Below are 17007 nucleotides of genomic sequence, written 5' to 3' on the forward strand. Positions count from 1 at the left end.
GCATAAGCATTACATTTTAATAACGTGTTTTTGATTTGTCACAATGTTCTCATTTCATGCACTCTTGGCATGAAGGGCTTGGTCTGGCCACCTGCCAAGACGTGGCCATTTGTTCTTTGCAGGATGTCATTCCCATTGCGATTGTAAGCATCGTAGCTTACTAAAGGCGGTATAAGGATTTATTATTCCTAACAGGCTCATTTTCGTGCGACTCGGTAGAGGATGCGCCGGCCATGCGGGGAACGGTGCTTGGCACTGCGCCATGGCTCTTACAGTCAACACCGACGCTTCTACTCATCTGGGGTGCGATTGGAGATCTTTGTTCGAAACACCCGATCAGTTTCACCTCACGCGATTGGCCTAGGCGGTGCCAACGCGTGCGGCTGACGACGTCTGCGCGGCATAGGCCAGTCGCGTGAGGCGAAACTAAACGCGTGTTTTGAACAACGATGTCTGATCGCGCCCGTCACCCGTGAAAATTAGCTTCAGATGATCGTAAACCTTTCAAGACCGCTTCTAGACCAGCTTTTTGATAAGGTCCTAAAAACGTTTAGAAATTGGTTTCGAATAGTTTTGGCAAAGGGATTACTTGTGTATTTCCCAATCCTATTTCTAGACCAGCTTTTCGAATATGTCTTGCAGACCTGTTCTAGATCGTCTCAAGAAAGTAATTAAACCGGTCATTAGCAGAGATATACTACGTTTTCCCGCCGAAGTTCTCTCATTCGTGTCTTCTTTAACCCGTTTTTATCGTCTTGGATAAATGCTACGAAAATGTTACGAAACAGATACAGGAGTATCTGTTTCCTGCTACCTGTGTATGGCACGGCTCTAAATAAGATTGTAGTTTTGGCAAATGAAAACACGGAATTTTATTATATTAGTTTTATTTGGTGCTTCTTTAAGCTGTAGCATTAATTATCTCTGCAAACAGCTATGCTCAAAGTATTCTCGATATATTTTAACGAACACGGTAGATATAAGTGTTTACTTATAATTTTAGTTAATGTTCATCGTGACGAGCATACTTATGATGGTGGAACTAGTTAGACAGTACAGTGATAGTGTGTCAGGGCACGATGACGCGCGCCGGGGAAATGAAGTCTCCCGCGTGATCCATCACTTGGACATCGGCTGACTACAAGTTGATGGCGGCAATGGATATGTGATTGTCAAAGTTGTGCTTGACCACAAACTTTTGAGTCTGCTCGGTGATCTTCTGCAGCCAGTGCTTTGCCAGTGAAATCATTTAATTGATGATGTGTTCATTGGCGCACACTGTCTTTGGCTTATGTACGCTTCGTACAGCAGAGTACAATAGCAGAGATTACTTTTGCAGCATAGCAAACGAACATGTTGGTTAGTGGTAATCTTATTAACATCGAAAGTAAAAATCCTTTTCCAGCTCCTAGTGCTGCTTCCCAACACAAGAAGCAGTTTTATTTAACATACTATTAGTCCCACTGGTGCTGTTACAGGAGTGAATTTATGAGCAAGATACAGGAATACAGTATACAGTACAGTACAGTAATACGCCAGTTACACATCAAGCGGGCAACAATACAAACAGTATACAGTACAGTACAGTTGCCAGTTGCCCAAAATGGCGGAAAAAGGTTCATGGAATAGTGGCACATACGCAGTCAACCGAGCTGGTCTGATGGTTAGTTATAAACCCGGTTCCCTCGCTAGAGTAGCCCGACAATCTGCGCATAAACCATGGACTACACAGTGACGCAAATGGGTGGCAAAATGGTTAAAGACAGACACCTTAAAGTAATCGAAGTATCCTAAGAAGGTTAATCTCGTTAAGTAATAGTGGATGCTTTGGATACATTATTTCACATGTTATTTTGCCTTGTATTTTCTGGATAAAGCCTGGTTTTTCTGAAGCACGTGGATTCCAAACAGCATAACAAGCTATGAAACGAATCAAGTAAGATTAGCATTGTAGACATCCAACAGGCACTATTGCTGTGACTTACTTGCAGTACGACTGTTCTCTAAATCTGCTTAAAAGGCCTAAAACTGCCTTGTTAACATGTTCCTAAACGGTCCGGTTCAAATAGGTTGGAGGAGTGCGCACTGAGGAATTTATCGTAGCGCAGCTTACCATGGCCCGCCACGGTGGACTAGGAAAGTTTGAAGGGCCTTGCTTCACCGTATGTTCACAGAGGAGCAACTCATGAGCCACCCTCTTTTGAAAGAAAAAACAAGAAGGGGCAAAAAGTACTTCGTGGCCCTATGAGGGCCAGCGCTGTTATTGGCAAGTACCGTCAATTCTTTCTTGATGCATTTTTGCATTCACATTTTCTGTTTTAAATTAGCAACTTACCATTAGCGTACGCAAACATGAGTTGTGTGGCATTTTCGTTTGGTTTTTTCAATCAAAGCAAAAATAGGGACATAGTTACGAACATCATCGTCAACAATACTACGTTTAGTGAATGCTTATTTATTCCAAGCGCCTAACCTATTTATTAACACGCCCTTTATCACTTTTCTTTCTCAGATATGAAAAAAAACATTTATGTGACCTTCCCCCACATGCATAAATAAATTGAGCATCACTGAATGGGCGCTTGGCGACTACTGTCTAAAGCTTCTCACAGACCATCGTACATGTCTATTACTCCAATTCTTAAATTGTCCGAAAGTCTCTCCTGCTTTCTTACTTCAACAGAAGACTTGTTTTTAACAGGTTCATTATAAACCATTGCTAAGTAGCCTAGGGACCTATATTTAGCGAAAAGAATAATGGATTTTCGTGTTGCTCTTCTTTAACCCCTTGAGCGTTAAATTTTAGGAGAATATGTCTCCCCAATTTAGGGGTTTCTATTTTTTTAGGGGCATGTAAGTACTCGAAACTTTCGAATAAGGAATTGAACAGCATCTTATTTGATTCGGTCTTCCAATCGAATAGTCACTATTCGTAAATGCTAGTAGTGTTTGAATCTTGTAAATTAGCAATAAAACATAAATCTGCAGTAAATGTACGGTAAATTTCACATCCAAGGGCATACTAGAGGCATAAGCTTGGGAAATTGTGTAGTAGATGAACATACATCACTTAGGCAACTTTACTTCAGAGGCTGTGCAGCATTCACGCTTACCGAAGAGTTCTGTGCATGTGAAGAAATTTCTTGTTTGCTGCTTCATTAGTGCTTTTAATATAGAGTTCTTTGTAAAGTAGTATGCAATGACAGAAACTTGCTAAGTTTAAAAATACTAGGATGTGATTTTCCTTTGATATTACTTGTGATATCAGATGTTCATTATTGGAAAACTATTCAATGTTTCATTCATTTCTGCCATTATCCGACAGAGTGTAATAAATGAATATGCGCACACATCTAATATGTTTATTGCAGATTTACGTTCTTTGGCACGACTTTTCGAGACAACGTAGGTAAATAGGTATTTCTAGGCAGCATTAAAGCGATTAAACCTTTTTAGTGTTCTCCATTTTATACATATAAAAAAAGGAATGGGCATGCGTGGGACATGTAATGGGAGATATGCAAAAGGGGAAGGCAGCTGGGGAGGATCAGGTAACAGCTGATTTGTCGAAGGCTGGTGGACAGATTGTTCTAGAGAAACTGGCCACCCTGTATACGCAATGCCTGATTACATCGAGCGTACCGGAATCTTGGAAGAACGCTAACAAAATCCTAATCCATAAGAAAGGGGACGCCAAAGACTTGAAAAATTATAGACCGATCAGCTCCGTTGCCTACAAACTATTTACTAAGGTAATCGCAAATAGAATCAGGAGCAGCTTAGACTTCCGTCAACCAAAGAACCAGGCAGGATTCTGTAATGGCTACACAACTATAGACCCCATTCACACTATTAATCAGGTGATAGAGAAATGTACGGAATGTAACCAACCCTTATATATACCTTTTATTGATTACGAGAAAGCGTTTGATTCAGTCGAAACCTCAGCAGTCATGGAGGCATAACGGAATCACGGTGTAGACGAGCCATAAGTAAAAATATTGAAGGATATCTAGAGCGCCTCCACAGCCACTGTAGTCCTCCATAAAGCAAGCAACAAAATCCCAATAAACAAAGGCGTCACGCAGGGAGATAGGATCTCTCCAATGCTATTCACATCGTGTTTACAAGAGGTATTCAGAGACCTGGATTGGGAAGAATTGGGGATAAAAGTTAATGGAGAATACCTTAGTAACTTGCGATTCGCTGATGATATTGCCTTGCTTAGTAACTCAGGGGTCCAATTGCAATGCATGCTCACTGACCTGGAGAGGCAAAGCAGAAGAGTGGGTCTAAAAATAATCTGCAGAAAACAAGGTAATGTTTAGGAGTCTCGGAAGAGAACACCAATTTACAATAGGCAGTGAGACACTGGAAGTCGTAAGGAAATTTCACAATTCAATTTCACAATTTATTTATTTATTAGTAAAAATACAGATAATTGCATGTGCGTAGTATAGATAAATACATCTACTTAGGGCAGGTAGTGACGGCGGATCCGGATCATGAGACGGAAATAATCAGAAGAATACAAATGGGCTGGGGTGCGTTTGGCAGGCATTCTCAGATCATGAACAGCAGGTTGCCAATATTCCTAAACAGAAAAGTATGTAATAGCTCTGTCTTACCACAATCACCTACGGGGCAGAAACCTGGAGGCTTACGAAAAGGGTTCTACTCAAATTGAGGACGACGCAACGAGCTATGGAAAAAAGAATGATAGGTGTAACGTTAAGGGATCAGAAAAGAGCAGATTGGGTGAGGGAACAAACGCGAGTGAATGACATCTTAGTTGAAATCAAGAAAAAGAAATAGGGCATGGGCAGGACATGTAATGAGGAGCGAAGATAACCGATGGTCATTAAGGGTTACGGAGTGGATTCCAAGAGAAGGGTATTGTAGCAGGGGGCGGCAGAAAGTTAGGTTGGCGGAGGAGATTAAGAAGTTTGCAGAGACAATATAGCCACGATTAGTGCACGACCGGTGTAGTTGGAGAAGTATGGGAGAGGCCTTTGCCCTGCAGTGGGCGTAACCAGGCTGCTGGTGTTGAAGATGATGATAATTATGATGATTTTATAAATGGTTTCTTCCTGTATGCAAGATAAGGTAGCCTAACGTTTTAAGCGTAATGAAACTAACAAAACTTTTTTGATATAAAACTAGGTGAAGTGGCAATATCCCTAAGATACTGCCGTGATAGCCACCAAAAACGCAAGAGGAAAATCAGTTTGGATGAGCCCACAGCAGAGTTAGCTTTTTTTCTAGAAATTCCAGAAAGTTGCAGCACCTCCACCGTGACGCTAGACGATGTTTTGTTCTGAAAAGCCGTATTTTATTTTTTAATTCTTCTGTTGCCGCTACACATGCACGGCAGTGGACCTGAAAGCGTTAGAGAAGTCAGTTCCTTTGCGTATGTCTCTAGGAAGACTGAGCATTTCTTCGCATCTGTCACGTTGGGCGTGTTAATGTAACCCGCTTAGAGAACTCCAGAGAATTCTCACTATAACACTCATTGAAACAGAAAACACATGTCGCTGTAAGCAGTATTTTCTTTCAAGTAGAGGCTCCTCAGAGCCGCAATTCTAAGGGGAGGAGTGCATTCCAATTACACGTGAACTCGTAAAGCATAACTTACATACAAGCCTAGCAACATCGTAGTAGCATGGCAGTATTGTATTTCGAGCGCAGAAAAGCTCAATAAAGTGCAGCACATTTTAATTGTCAAACTTTCAAGAATCAATTTTAGTTGTCAGTTGCCTCAGGGTACTACATGAACGATATCAAGTTTTTTTAGCCATTTTGACTTTAAGCAAGGAAAGTTAGCATCTTTGACATCGACGGTATTCATAAAACTATCCGGCTACAGTGTGCTGTTCCTCTTTGCACTTTCTGCATTTGGTACTTATGGACTCCTGTGCCACTTTCAATAATATGGTCGTCCTCTAAAGTGGTACCCAAGCGAAGTCATAATAACTAAAGCATATCAGTCAATTCATCAATTTGTATATCCGTCATGCATGTCTTACAGAGAAGTCTAACCCTGATTGGATAACTGCATGCATTACCAAATTTGAAGCAGGTGTTCGCCTTTTTGCATTACAAGAGTGTTACAGCTCCCGAACTTTTTTGCCGGTCCTTCATGGAGTACGCAGTAGTCCGCACTTTACGGAAAGTTCCGGTGACTTGGTTTATCGTGTGCTACAGTGGGCTACATATTTCCCAATGGTCGTGAGTCCAAACGTGATCCAGCACGCAGAACCCACCTAAGAAATTCAAGGCGACCAGTCTTGTCTCCTGACAAAGCGCAGTATTCTTCCTCAATTTTTATTAATTTGTGCACCACTTAGTGGATCTTGAATGCCGCCTCATAAGTCTGTCATACAAATGCATGTTCTAATTTGGTGTTGTTAGATCTCCTTCTCTTCCATTTTTTTTTTAGTTTCCCTCCCTTTTAATATATCTCCCACTCTTCATTTGCCATTCTTTTTCTAAGTACCTCTTCTCGAGCCAGCCGGCGTTGCGACCCTCCAGGTGGCAGTTGCGGCGAGCCCTCTTCGTGTTCTCTGTGACTGATTTCATGCATTCAAACCAAACAAATCAATTATACAATTTCCACGCCCTGGAATTCTTTAACATGCAACTAATGCAGTGTACACTGGTGTTTTTGTTGCTTCCTGAAATAGCTGGTCAAGGACCTACAAAGTGTGCGTTTGAAGTATTGTACGCAATATGGGCACAGGAAACCACAAATGAAGAAAAGATCGGTGAATTCCGTAGGCATGTTTTTTCTCATTGGCATCCACTTGTCTGCATATAGCAAAAATTTACCCTGAAAAGTTCCGTCTGGAGATTTGCTATAGAAATATCACCTTTCGTCTCTCGAATCTAGTGTATTCAAATCTGCAATCTGAGCCCTGCATACACTGTTGAAAACAAAAAGAATGGCATGTGTCTTCATACTTGTTTGCACATGAGCGTAGTGTCATCGGTTAAAGATGTGGCCGCAATTTAGCTACTGTGCCTTTATTTGTATATGTATTTCTAGCATGCTTCGCATTTTTGGCAGCTGCTTGGTATAGGAAGATTGGAAGTAGCCATTAGAGAGCTACTTCTTATCAGTTCATTTAGGTATTTCATTATCATACCGAGTGCGCTTGAGCACTGTGGTCGCCACGTTATAGAACTGAGCACATGCCGCGGATATGACGGACGGCCGCGGTGCGTAATATATCAACAGGGCCAGTGAGCAAGAAGGATAGTATGTCAACCACTGCAAAGGTACGCAAACGTTGGACGCCCGAGGGTCTGCGTAATCCATGGCCGTCCACATAAGCTTTAGATTTTGTGTTGGGGCCTTGTAACGTACAGCTATTCCAATAAGTTTTATTCCAATCTACTGAGATCAAATTTACATAACCACTGACTCAAGCATCGGGCTGTAACCCACAGGGCTGTTTGAAAAGACCAATCAAATGCGCTCCTTGTTTATAGAGGTCTTTTTTTTACTTTCAGTGCCAAAAGTATTCCTTGTATTGAGGAGATTTTCTTATAGCATTGGCTGAAAAGAGGCGAGCAGCCCGCTCAAGTGGAGAGAGGTTTTATAGGACCGAGACAGCGCGGGGAAAGTATACAGAACAGGATAGGTAAGGTTGTGCCGGCGTCCGAGATATACACACTTCCCTTTACCCTACTTGCGGTGGCTGATAGAAAATCGCGGTGGCGTGCAACGGCACGTTAAAAATGCCGCCAGAACGGCTCCCCAGCAAATAACATTTTGCAACTTGATGTCATATACGTACCGCAAGATATCTGGATGACATGATGACCGACCAAGAAGCCCATATCGCTACCCTCGACGTGCCGACAGGTCTCAATAACGTTATACTACCATGGAAAAATATTATATGCCAATAAACCAATGCTCCCTGACCGCTGCGAGCAGCTAGAGCCAGAGCAAACGGCGGGCAGCCATCTTCTATTCCTTTCTTAAAGGGACACTGCCCGGCTATTTAGAAAAATAATTCAGTTTTGTTCGGCATATTAATGCGTCACGTCTTCGTGACGTGGTGATATATCGCGGTTTTGGAATGTCGCGTGACAGACAGGTGAAGTTGGCGTAGCCCGAAAACGTTTGATCAATGGCAGAGTATAATGATGGAAAAGGCGTGGAATCAAAAATAACTATTTTTCTTTCGTTTGGTCTAATCATGCATAATCAGTGTGCGCACATCATATTGGATGGGGCATTTTCGCGGTTTTCGTAACGTCGCGTGCGAGAGGCGACGCTGGGGCGGCCGGGAATTTTTTTTACCAATCATGGAGGACAGACTGCAGAATTGGAATAGACAGACTGCAGCAAAGTTTGGAATAGCTTTACGTTATATTGCCCTCGGTTAGGAACCTTGAGCTGTGGGCAATCGGATTCCCTTGAAGTTGAAACAGCAAACAAGCCACTACAAGTTAGCGCAACGCTTTTACGGCAAGCACAGGCAGGAAAATACTTCAGAGAGGTGTCGAAATGAATTTGCTACTTTCCGAAACGAGCCCTTAGAGTTTAAGGATAAAAATGCATATAAACACGGCACGGCTCCTTTAGGATGTCGACGTGTGTCTTGGTAAAAAGCGCAGTTTGATGTGACTGACGTGCGAAAGCTCGATGTCAGGGGAGTCCAAGTCACAGTCAATTGGCTTCTCAGGAACAATGTGATACTTCTGAAGCAGGAACGTCACCAAGAGGAAGATCTCCATCGTGGCGAACATGTCTCCTGGGCAAGCTCGGCGGCCTGCAATAAGAATAAACATCTATACGCTACTACTGAGTTTATGGCGGTTGTCTTATAGAGAGTGTTAAAAGTATATCATCGATGTTACCCAACCACAGACAACGAACCAAATACAAGGCCCATATAAGATCATGACAAGGACATTAGAAAACCAGTAACAACAGGTTTCGCCGATGGGACTAGGAAATCAGGTAGTGCGCGGCAGCTGACGGAGGCGCAGAAGTACCAGCCATTTACATAAAAGACATTTACTGACAGGGCTTCGAACACTTACCTGGGGTTCAACAGGAGACACAGGAATTAGTTCTCTGTTGACGCTAGTGTTTCGCTAAGAGTACCAAATTGTCTATATTTTGTTCGAACATAGATCTTGCGAAAGCTGCCTTGAAATAAGTACTCCTAAGTAACCGTTTATTTGCCATTTTATTCCACTTCACGTCTTCTGCCCTTTATGTGCTGCCTGCTGGCTGGTTTCTATCTCGACTTGTCTACGCGAAACTAGGTAGAAGCCAGTGCAAATGGGATTATTATTGGTCAATACTCCAGAATAGGTAGCAGTAGCAGGCTTTAATCATAGAAAGGCGGAGTTGTAGGCCCCATGTGTGAAGAACGAAAAGACCACAACTGATACTTGTCACTGTCGGACAAGCGGCACTGAAGCCCTAAACATATCTATATATCTACCGAGCTTATCCCTGCATACGACTCTCCACAATATTTTTTTATCTACGGGCGTAATACTTTTACATCGTCCTCATTCTAAATGTTTGCAACAAGATGAGGTTAGTGATATGGGGCGGTAGTTTGCCACTAGTGATGGATCCTCTATTTTTAGTATGGGAACAATAAGAGCAGAAAGCCAGTCGTTAGGAACCACCACCGATGAAAGGGATGCACGAAAGATGATTTCAAAAAAGCGAGATAGCATTTCGGCGTACCTGTGAAGAAACGCGTTTGGTAGGCCCTGGAAACGATTTAGTTTTTATATTCAGAAGCATAAAAAGGACGCCAGACAAAGATATAAAACTAAAATCATCACTCTGTGCTACACCATTCACACGAGGATAAACGGGCGAGTTCGAAAAGACACTGTTAAAACGAGCATTGAAGTGATCAGGGATATCTTCTTCAGCGACGACAGGATTACCCTCATGCATCATATGGTCAACTGGTTTACGTTTTTTACTGAGATAGCCCCAAAACTAGGCAGGGCTAACTGGAAATAGCGAAGTTGAGCAGCACTGACAGCCACATTTAATTTTGCTTGGTAGGGTCCTACTATGTCACCTGTCGTCTCATACGTTTAACCTTTCTCTTTATGTGCACTATGTCCCGCGTCATCCAGGGAATCGTCAGTCTGAGCCGGCCTAGTTCGAAATTATTCATTCTGAAACTTTGCGCTAAACAAACAGGGACAAAAAAGCGCTCGTAATTGTGTATATTTCTTTGTTCCCATTTGTTTAGCATAAAGTTTCAAGCTCGACTTCCGACGTGCAATTTGCTTCCGCACTCAGGGAACACCTATAGACATCCGTATCGATCCCGGTTTGTGTGTGGCCGCATTGAGCCATCGTCTCCAATATGGAGTGAGGCTGCACGACCCCCAGTCGCATACGTTCGTGTTAAAAAAGAGGTCATACACTGCGGCACCTGCAAGCGGCCACAGTTGATGACTTTCGTGCATAACAATGACCAAAGTGCATCTTTTTTAGTATTTTTTCTAATGCACATTGTTTTTTTTTCTTTTCTTCATAGTGTGCAACTATTGATCATATTTGATGCACATATGCTTTGTCTTCATTTTCTTGTGCGCAATGTAAGCACATTGTGTTTACGCAATCTTACTACAGGTCTTCCTTCCGAACTCACGACATGTGCATCGGTTACCTGTATTCTTCAGTGTTTTCGCGAACTTTCAAGCCTGAGGAACAGCGTTGGGTATCGCTCAGAAAATCCCTTACTTGGAGTCATGAGCTAAGTTGCAATGCTTTCCCAGGTCTACCAAATGCAGAAATAGTTGTTACCTGTGTATATCTTCAATTGTGCATTATACCACGCTGAGCGTTTTCGACAACAAGCCAGGTTGGATTATTTCTTCGTATGGGGAGCAATAGGCTCTTCGTTTATCAATGAACAATTGGGTAACCACAAGCATACATGTTCAATATCTCCTGATTTAAGAAAGGTTTGAATTGGAGAATTGAAGTCTGAAAGTTTATCCAGCTCATTTTCTTCCTTTGTTAGACACCTCTAACAGAAAGAGAAGCGTTTTCTGCATGGCTCAATTCTATTTATCAATTGAGACTAGTTGAACAGCTTACTCAGTGTCAAATGTATTCCTAGTTATTTATGTGCTTACCATTGAAGTCAATGCCGAAAACGCTTTCTTTGTGAGTTTTCGAAGTCACTATGCAATGAAAAACTTGCCTTACATGTGACATTCATCAACGCCTGATCTTTACAATCTCTCTTGTCCTCATCACACTGTGATCACACTGTAATATAAAATCACCTACCGATGCAAAAGGGTATCAAATGTTCGGGCTTATGCGAAAACAATGTCCCATCTTCATTCAGGTAGCGTCCCGGGTAAAATTTTGTAGGTTCTTTCCAAAGAGTTGGGTCGTTGTGAACCGCCCAAATATTCGGGAGAACAACCGTGCCCTTCGGTAGAAAGAATTCACCAACCACGACATCCTCTGCGCACCTGAAAGAAGGGGCATCAAGAATTTTCACATTGCATTTTTGTTATTATTAGCCACGCTATCATCCCCGGTTGGAGTTACGCGCACATATGCGATTCTTTGTCTCAAATACATTTCAATATTTATTTACCTTCATTGGTACATGAATGTCTGGTAGTCAATTGACGATATATAGAATGTTCGCTGACACGGCATTGAGTGAAGCCTCGGGAGCCCTTTTATGCGAAGCATATTACGAGAGCTCAACCCAGCTCCTCAGGCGCGGCGTTGTCGCCTTCAATACCACGTGACACCGTGACGTCACGACAGAGGAGAAACGGGGCTCCAACTCGCGCCGTCGCTCGCGGCGTCGCGGTGGTATATAACCAGCTGCGCTTGCCTCTGCTAGACACTCACGAGGTGAGATGCCTCCTGGAGACAGAGCTGCTCGTTGGAATGAGAAGCGAAGGTTGCGGCGTGCTACAGACTGTTTCTAGGTGGCTTTGCTAGGGCGCGGGTGCCGCAAAGGGGCGCCGAGCAGCGCAGTACTGCTTGTATCGCGCTCTGCGCTTCGATGTGTTTTTTGGTAGACTAGTGCTTCCACCCACGGTACCGAGATACCAGTCGATTCGTGAGGATACAAGGGACACGGGTGTGCTACCCACTTGGCCCTCGGTGACGCTCGTGAAGCCCAGCGATCCTACGAAGCCGGACTACGGGGCAGCGTCGATAACCCCGACGCCATCTCAGCGCAGCAGCCGGTGCTGCTCCGACGCGTGAGGAACGCGAACGGCAGCAACCGTTCTGCCTGGGCATGGCTACCGGAACGCTTAGCGAACTTCAGACGACGACGAGAATGCAAGGTGAGACAACATCAGCAGAGAACATGGATGTAACAAATGTAGACAGAACAGAAGACGGCCTAACAGGCTTCGCTCGCCACAACGCCGGGGAACGCCAGCGGACGGACGACGACTGGCAGACAGTCCTGACACTACGGCAAAAGAAGCAGCAAGCTCGAGAGCGCAAGCGACAAACGGACTCAACGGGCAGTACTAACCCGGCGAAACTAAGGAAACGACGAAGAGGCATACCCAAACTTCCTCCTCTTCCTAAGGATGACTTCAAGATAGTTATCCGAGCACACCAGGGACGGCCTTTGTAGACTATCAGCACGCCGGCCCTCGCCGAAGCGATCGTCATGGCCTGCGACTACCAAATAAGAGGTGAGCAATTTTTGCTCCGTATAAAGCCCGGCTCCAATATCGCCATACTTTCGACATCGAGTCAGGAGGTCGCGGAGCAGGCACGCCAAGTCCACTCCCTCACTATCAACGGACGTTCGCATGACGTTAACGTATACGCTGCCACCAGAGAGGAAGCTATCCGAGGAGTTATACACGGACTTCCACCCCGAACGCCACCGGAGACCATCATAGCAAGCATACGTATACGGACTCAAGGCGTCGAACTTATCCAAGCAAGAATGATCGGAGAAACAAAGAGTGCCGCCCTTACTTTCTGTGGCCCGTCACTACCTCGGGTGGTGTACTACAACGGATGCGAACTCCTGTGTCATCCTTACCGTGCTACTGTTCAGGTGTGCAAAACATGCCATGGTAAAGGCCATCGGACAGACGTCTGTCCACAGCCCGACCTGCGAGTGTGCCGAATTTGTGGACTCAGAAACCCAGTGGACGGACACCCGTGTGAGCCAAAGTGTGCCTCGTGTGAGGGTGCCCACGTCACCGGGGACCGCAGCTGCCAACGACGCCTCAAGCAACCGAAAAAACCTCAAGTCAGAAAGAGCACTGACAAGTGCAATGAAGGGCAGAAAAAACCTCGCTGGTTCGCCTCAGAGGATAAGGAATCGGACTACACAAACGGCCATAGGAGCGACCAACGCGACCGACAGGGAAGGACGAGATCGCCATCTCCACACCGACTGAACGCTCGGTCCAGATCAGCGTCACCTCACCGGAGCAGATCCCGCTCTCGAGCATGAGAGCGCGTCCAGGGAGGAGAAGCAAGACAGACGCAACGATCATCCGGAGAAGCACCGAAGGTGGCCTGCGTTCTGACAAATCCACAGGTAAGCTGGGCAGCGGTCGCGTCCTCCACAACCAAACCTATCACACAAAACGAGGAATACAAGAAAATCGTTGCCGAAAACAGACAACTTAAGACAAGTTTGGATAGCATGAAAAATAAACTTGAAACACTTAAACGACAAATCGCAAGCATGATGACGCACGGAGGAACCCATAAGACAAACGCACCCGCACAACTGTCCAACACACAGACGAACCCAACACAGACCAAACCACTATCACAAACGCAGCCTATAGCACAGATGCCTACACCCATCACTCATCTGGAAGGGAAACTAGACAATATGTGCGCACAAATGCAATTATTTTTTGCAGAGCTTCACAATCTTAAGCGGCATGTCGACGACTCGCTCAAAGGAGCCAAAAAAACGCGAAAACATCGTAGCAGCCTTAGCCCGGAGAACCGAGATCCAAAGGTCACCGTAACCACAGACACAGAACATTTCAAGAGCCCATACTCTGGCTAACTCCACACCTACTCGCCAAGAGAATCTCATAATTTGGCAGTGGAACTGCCGATCACTACATAACAAACATGCTGCACTTACACAATATATCAAGGCGGCGCTCGTCCAACCTGACATCATTTGTCTTCAGGAAGTGGGGAAAATGCGGATACCTATTGGGGGTACCGTTTTTACAGCGATTCGAACTACCCTGAAGTGGCAGCATTGGCCCGCAAGGACTTCACAATCACTGTCGCCATAGCACCTGGCGTAGAAATCCACCACCAAATACTCACCATTTGGCCAGTTAAGAAGGGTCGTCTAAAGTGCCTGATAACCAACGTATATAGCCCACCTAGGGATAAGAGGGCCGATTTTTCATTAATTTTAAGTCACGTATCTACCTTGCTCTCAACGAAAGACCGACTAATCTTTCTCGGAGACTTTAACGCTTGGCACTCCGCATGGGGTTATCAACGCGACACCGCCAAGGGCTTCAATCTACTCCGAGAAACTCAGTCCCACGAACTTGTACTGATTACGCAGCCAGGCACTCCTACAAGTATAGGAAACAGCGTTGCCCGGGACACCACGCCAGACCTTACGTTTGTCAACAACGAGACGGGGGTCACCTGGTGTAACCTGGACGAAACGCTAGGTGGTGATCACTATCTATTGTGTGTCAATGTTAACACAGCTAAAGTTCGACAGCCCCTAGGGGTGGCCAGGCTCACTGATTGGAAAAGGTACAGAGAACGACACCAGGCTGCTTCCTCATTTCCAGCCACGGCCGCAGGTGGGACAGCTTTCCTCAAGGAGGCCCATGCTGCCACCACAAGAGAGATCAAGGCCACGACGGAAGCACCAGCAGTAGACAGCCATCTCGCCCACCTCTGGGAGGCCCACAGAAGCCTCACCAAATGCTGGAAGCGGCAGCGGCGTAATCGCAAACTTAGGCGCCGAATAGCCCTGCTGGCAAACGAAGCTAACACCTATGCGAAGGAGCTGAATAATCAAAATTGGCGCAGCTTCTGCGACTCTCTCAGAGGCACCCTCAGCACCAAGAAGACCTGGGCCATTCTTCGGCGCATGTTAGACCCAACTAGCACGCGCACCGAGACGTCTAACGTCATGCGGCTGCTGTTAGGAGAATACAAGGGCTCAGAACAAGAACTACTGGAGCACCTAAAACGCACCTACACCGGCGCTGCCCAGACATCTTCAAGCGTTATGAGAGAATACCAAGGACAGGATAACTCGAGCTTGGACGCACCCATCACCTTCTCGGAGCTCTACGCAGCAGCACAAACCTTCAAGAAGAACACGGCTCCTGGGCCCGACCAAATCACCAACGCAATGCTGCGCAACCTTAGTGACATAGCCCTACAGCACTTAGTCGACTTCTTCAATGAACAGGTCTGGCGCCCGGATGGAAGACTACCGCGAGAATGGAAGCAGGCAGACATCGTGCTTATACCAAAACCGGACAAGCCGCGCGAGCTCAACCATCTCAGGCCCATATCGCTCACGTCTTGCATGGGCAAGCTCTTTGAACGAGTAATTCTAACCCGACTCGAAGCCCACATCGAACGAAACTCACTCTTCCCTGAATCCATGTTCGGTTTCCGCAGGCGAATCTGTGCACAGGACGTCTTTCTTCTATTAAGAGATGAGGTGCTCGATCCTCCTCCAGGCAGCATGGACAGAATCCTGCTAGCACTCGACGTCCATAAGGCATTTGATAACATCTCACACACTACAATACTAGACGGACTACGAGATGTCGGGTGTGGAGAAAGAGTATTTCATTACGTTCAAGACTTCCTGAGCAGCCGCTCCGCGAAAATAGGACTGGGTTCAGCACGTTCTGCTCTGTATCGCCTACCAGATAAGGGCACTCCTCAAGGATCCATATTGTCACCACTTCTTTTGAACGTCGGCTTACGTAGAATGGCCCTGGACTTACAGAAGAACCGGGACCTTGGCTGCGCCATATATGCAGACGACATTACACTCTGGGCCTGCAAAGGGTCCTACGGAAACCGACAAGACACGCTTCAACAGGCCATCAGCACCATTGAAAACTATATGAGGCGAGCAGGCATGAGGTGCGCTCCAGCGAAATCGGAGTATATTCATATTAGACCTAGACATACCCAAGCGACCAGGGCTTCGGATCTGCAGCTCACCTTAGAGGGAGAGCCCATCAAGAGGGCATCCCACCTGCGCGTACTGGGAATGTGCATTCAAGAAACAGGCAGCGTTAGCATAGCGCTCTCCAATCTCAGACGCACTGTTCGGAGCGTAACTGGGCTTATTAGCAGAGTTGCACGCAGCCGAGAAGACATGACCGAAGCAGACACCATGCAACTAGTTAACGCCTTCGTCATTAGTCGTCTAACGTACGCCCTGCCTTTCCAAACCACGCGGCGGCACGACATCGAACATGCGGATAAGCTCATAAGAATTGCCTGTAAAGCAGCACTCGGCCTGCCTGAAAGCACAAGCACGATCCGACTGAACGAATTAGGAATGATGAACACTTTCGAGGAATATGCAGCGGCCACTCTAATGGCGCAGCGTGAACAGCTAAACACGACACCTCAGGGGCGCTTGGTTTTACAAAGACTTAACTATCCACTGACACCACAATATTGTGGCGAGGAAACAATCCTACTGCCATCTGAAATGCGAGAGCGGATCCACGTGGCGCCGATCCCCCGTCACATGCACCCAGTCCATCATGCGGCACGGAGACGCGCGCGGGCAGCCACCTTACTAAGGCGGCGAAGCGACCCGGATACTTACTTTGCAGACGCGAGTTCGTATCACAAGAATACAGGCACCCTCAATACATTTGCAGCAGTCGTGACTAGCCAAAGACGAAGAACCGTAGCAGCATCTATACAGACGAAATCGGTTGCAACGGCCGAAGCTGTGGCCATAGCCCTTGCTATACGCGCCGCGGAAGCTAAGGGCCAAT

At 45.7% G+C, this 17007-nt stretch overlaps 1 protein-coding gene across 1 annotated transcript in view; it reads right to left on the minus strand.

Annotated features, from left to right (window-relative positions):
* Positions 1-4397: 4397 nt before the first annotated feature.
* LOC135903464 (cytochrome P450 2U1-like) overlaps positions 4398-17007 on the minus strand; it is a 102470-nt gene continuing 89860 nt past the window's right edge. Inside the window, exons 8-9 of the mRNA XM_070522571.1 lie at positions 11300-11490; positions 4398-8783 (exon numbers count right to left, since the gene is read on the minus strand). Coding sequence (XP_070378672.1) covers positions 8593-8783; positions 11300-11490 — 382 coding nt within the window. The 3' untranslated portion in view covers positions 4398-8592. The remainder of the gene's footprint in view (positions 8784-11299; positions 11491-17007) is intronic.

The sequence above is a fragment of the Dermacentor albipictus genome, chromosome 7 (genome assembly GCF_038994185.2).
Source record: "Dermacentor albipictus isolate Rhodes 1998 colony chromosome 7, USDA_Dalb.pri_finalv2, whole genome shotgun sequence".
NCBI classification, from domain to species: domain Eukaryota; kingdom Metazoa; phylum Arthropoda; class Arachnida; order Ixodida; family Ixodidae; genus Dermacentor; species Dermacentor albipictus.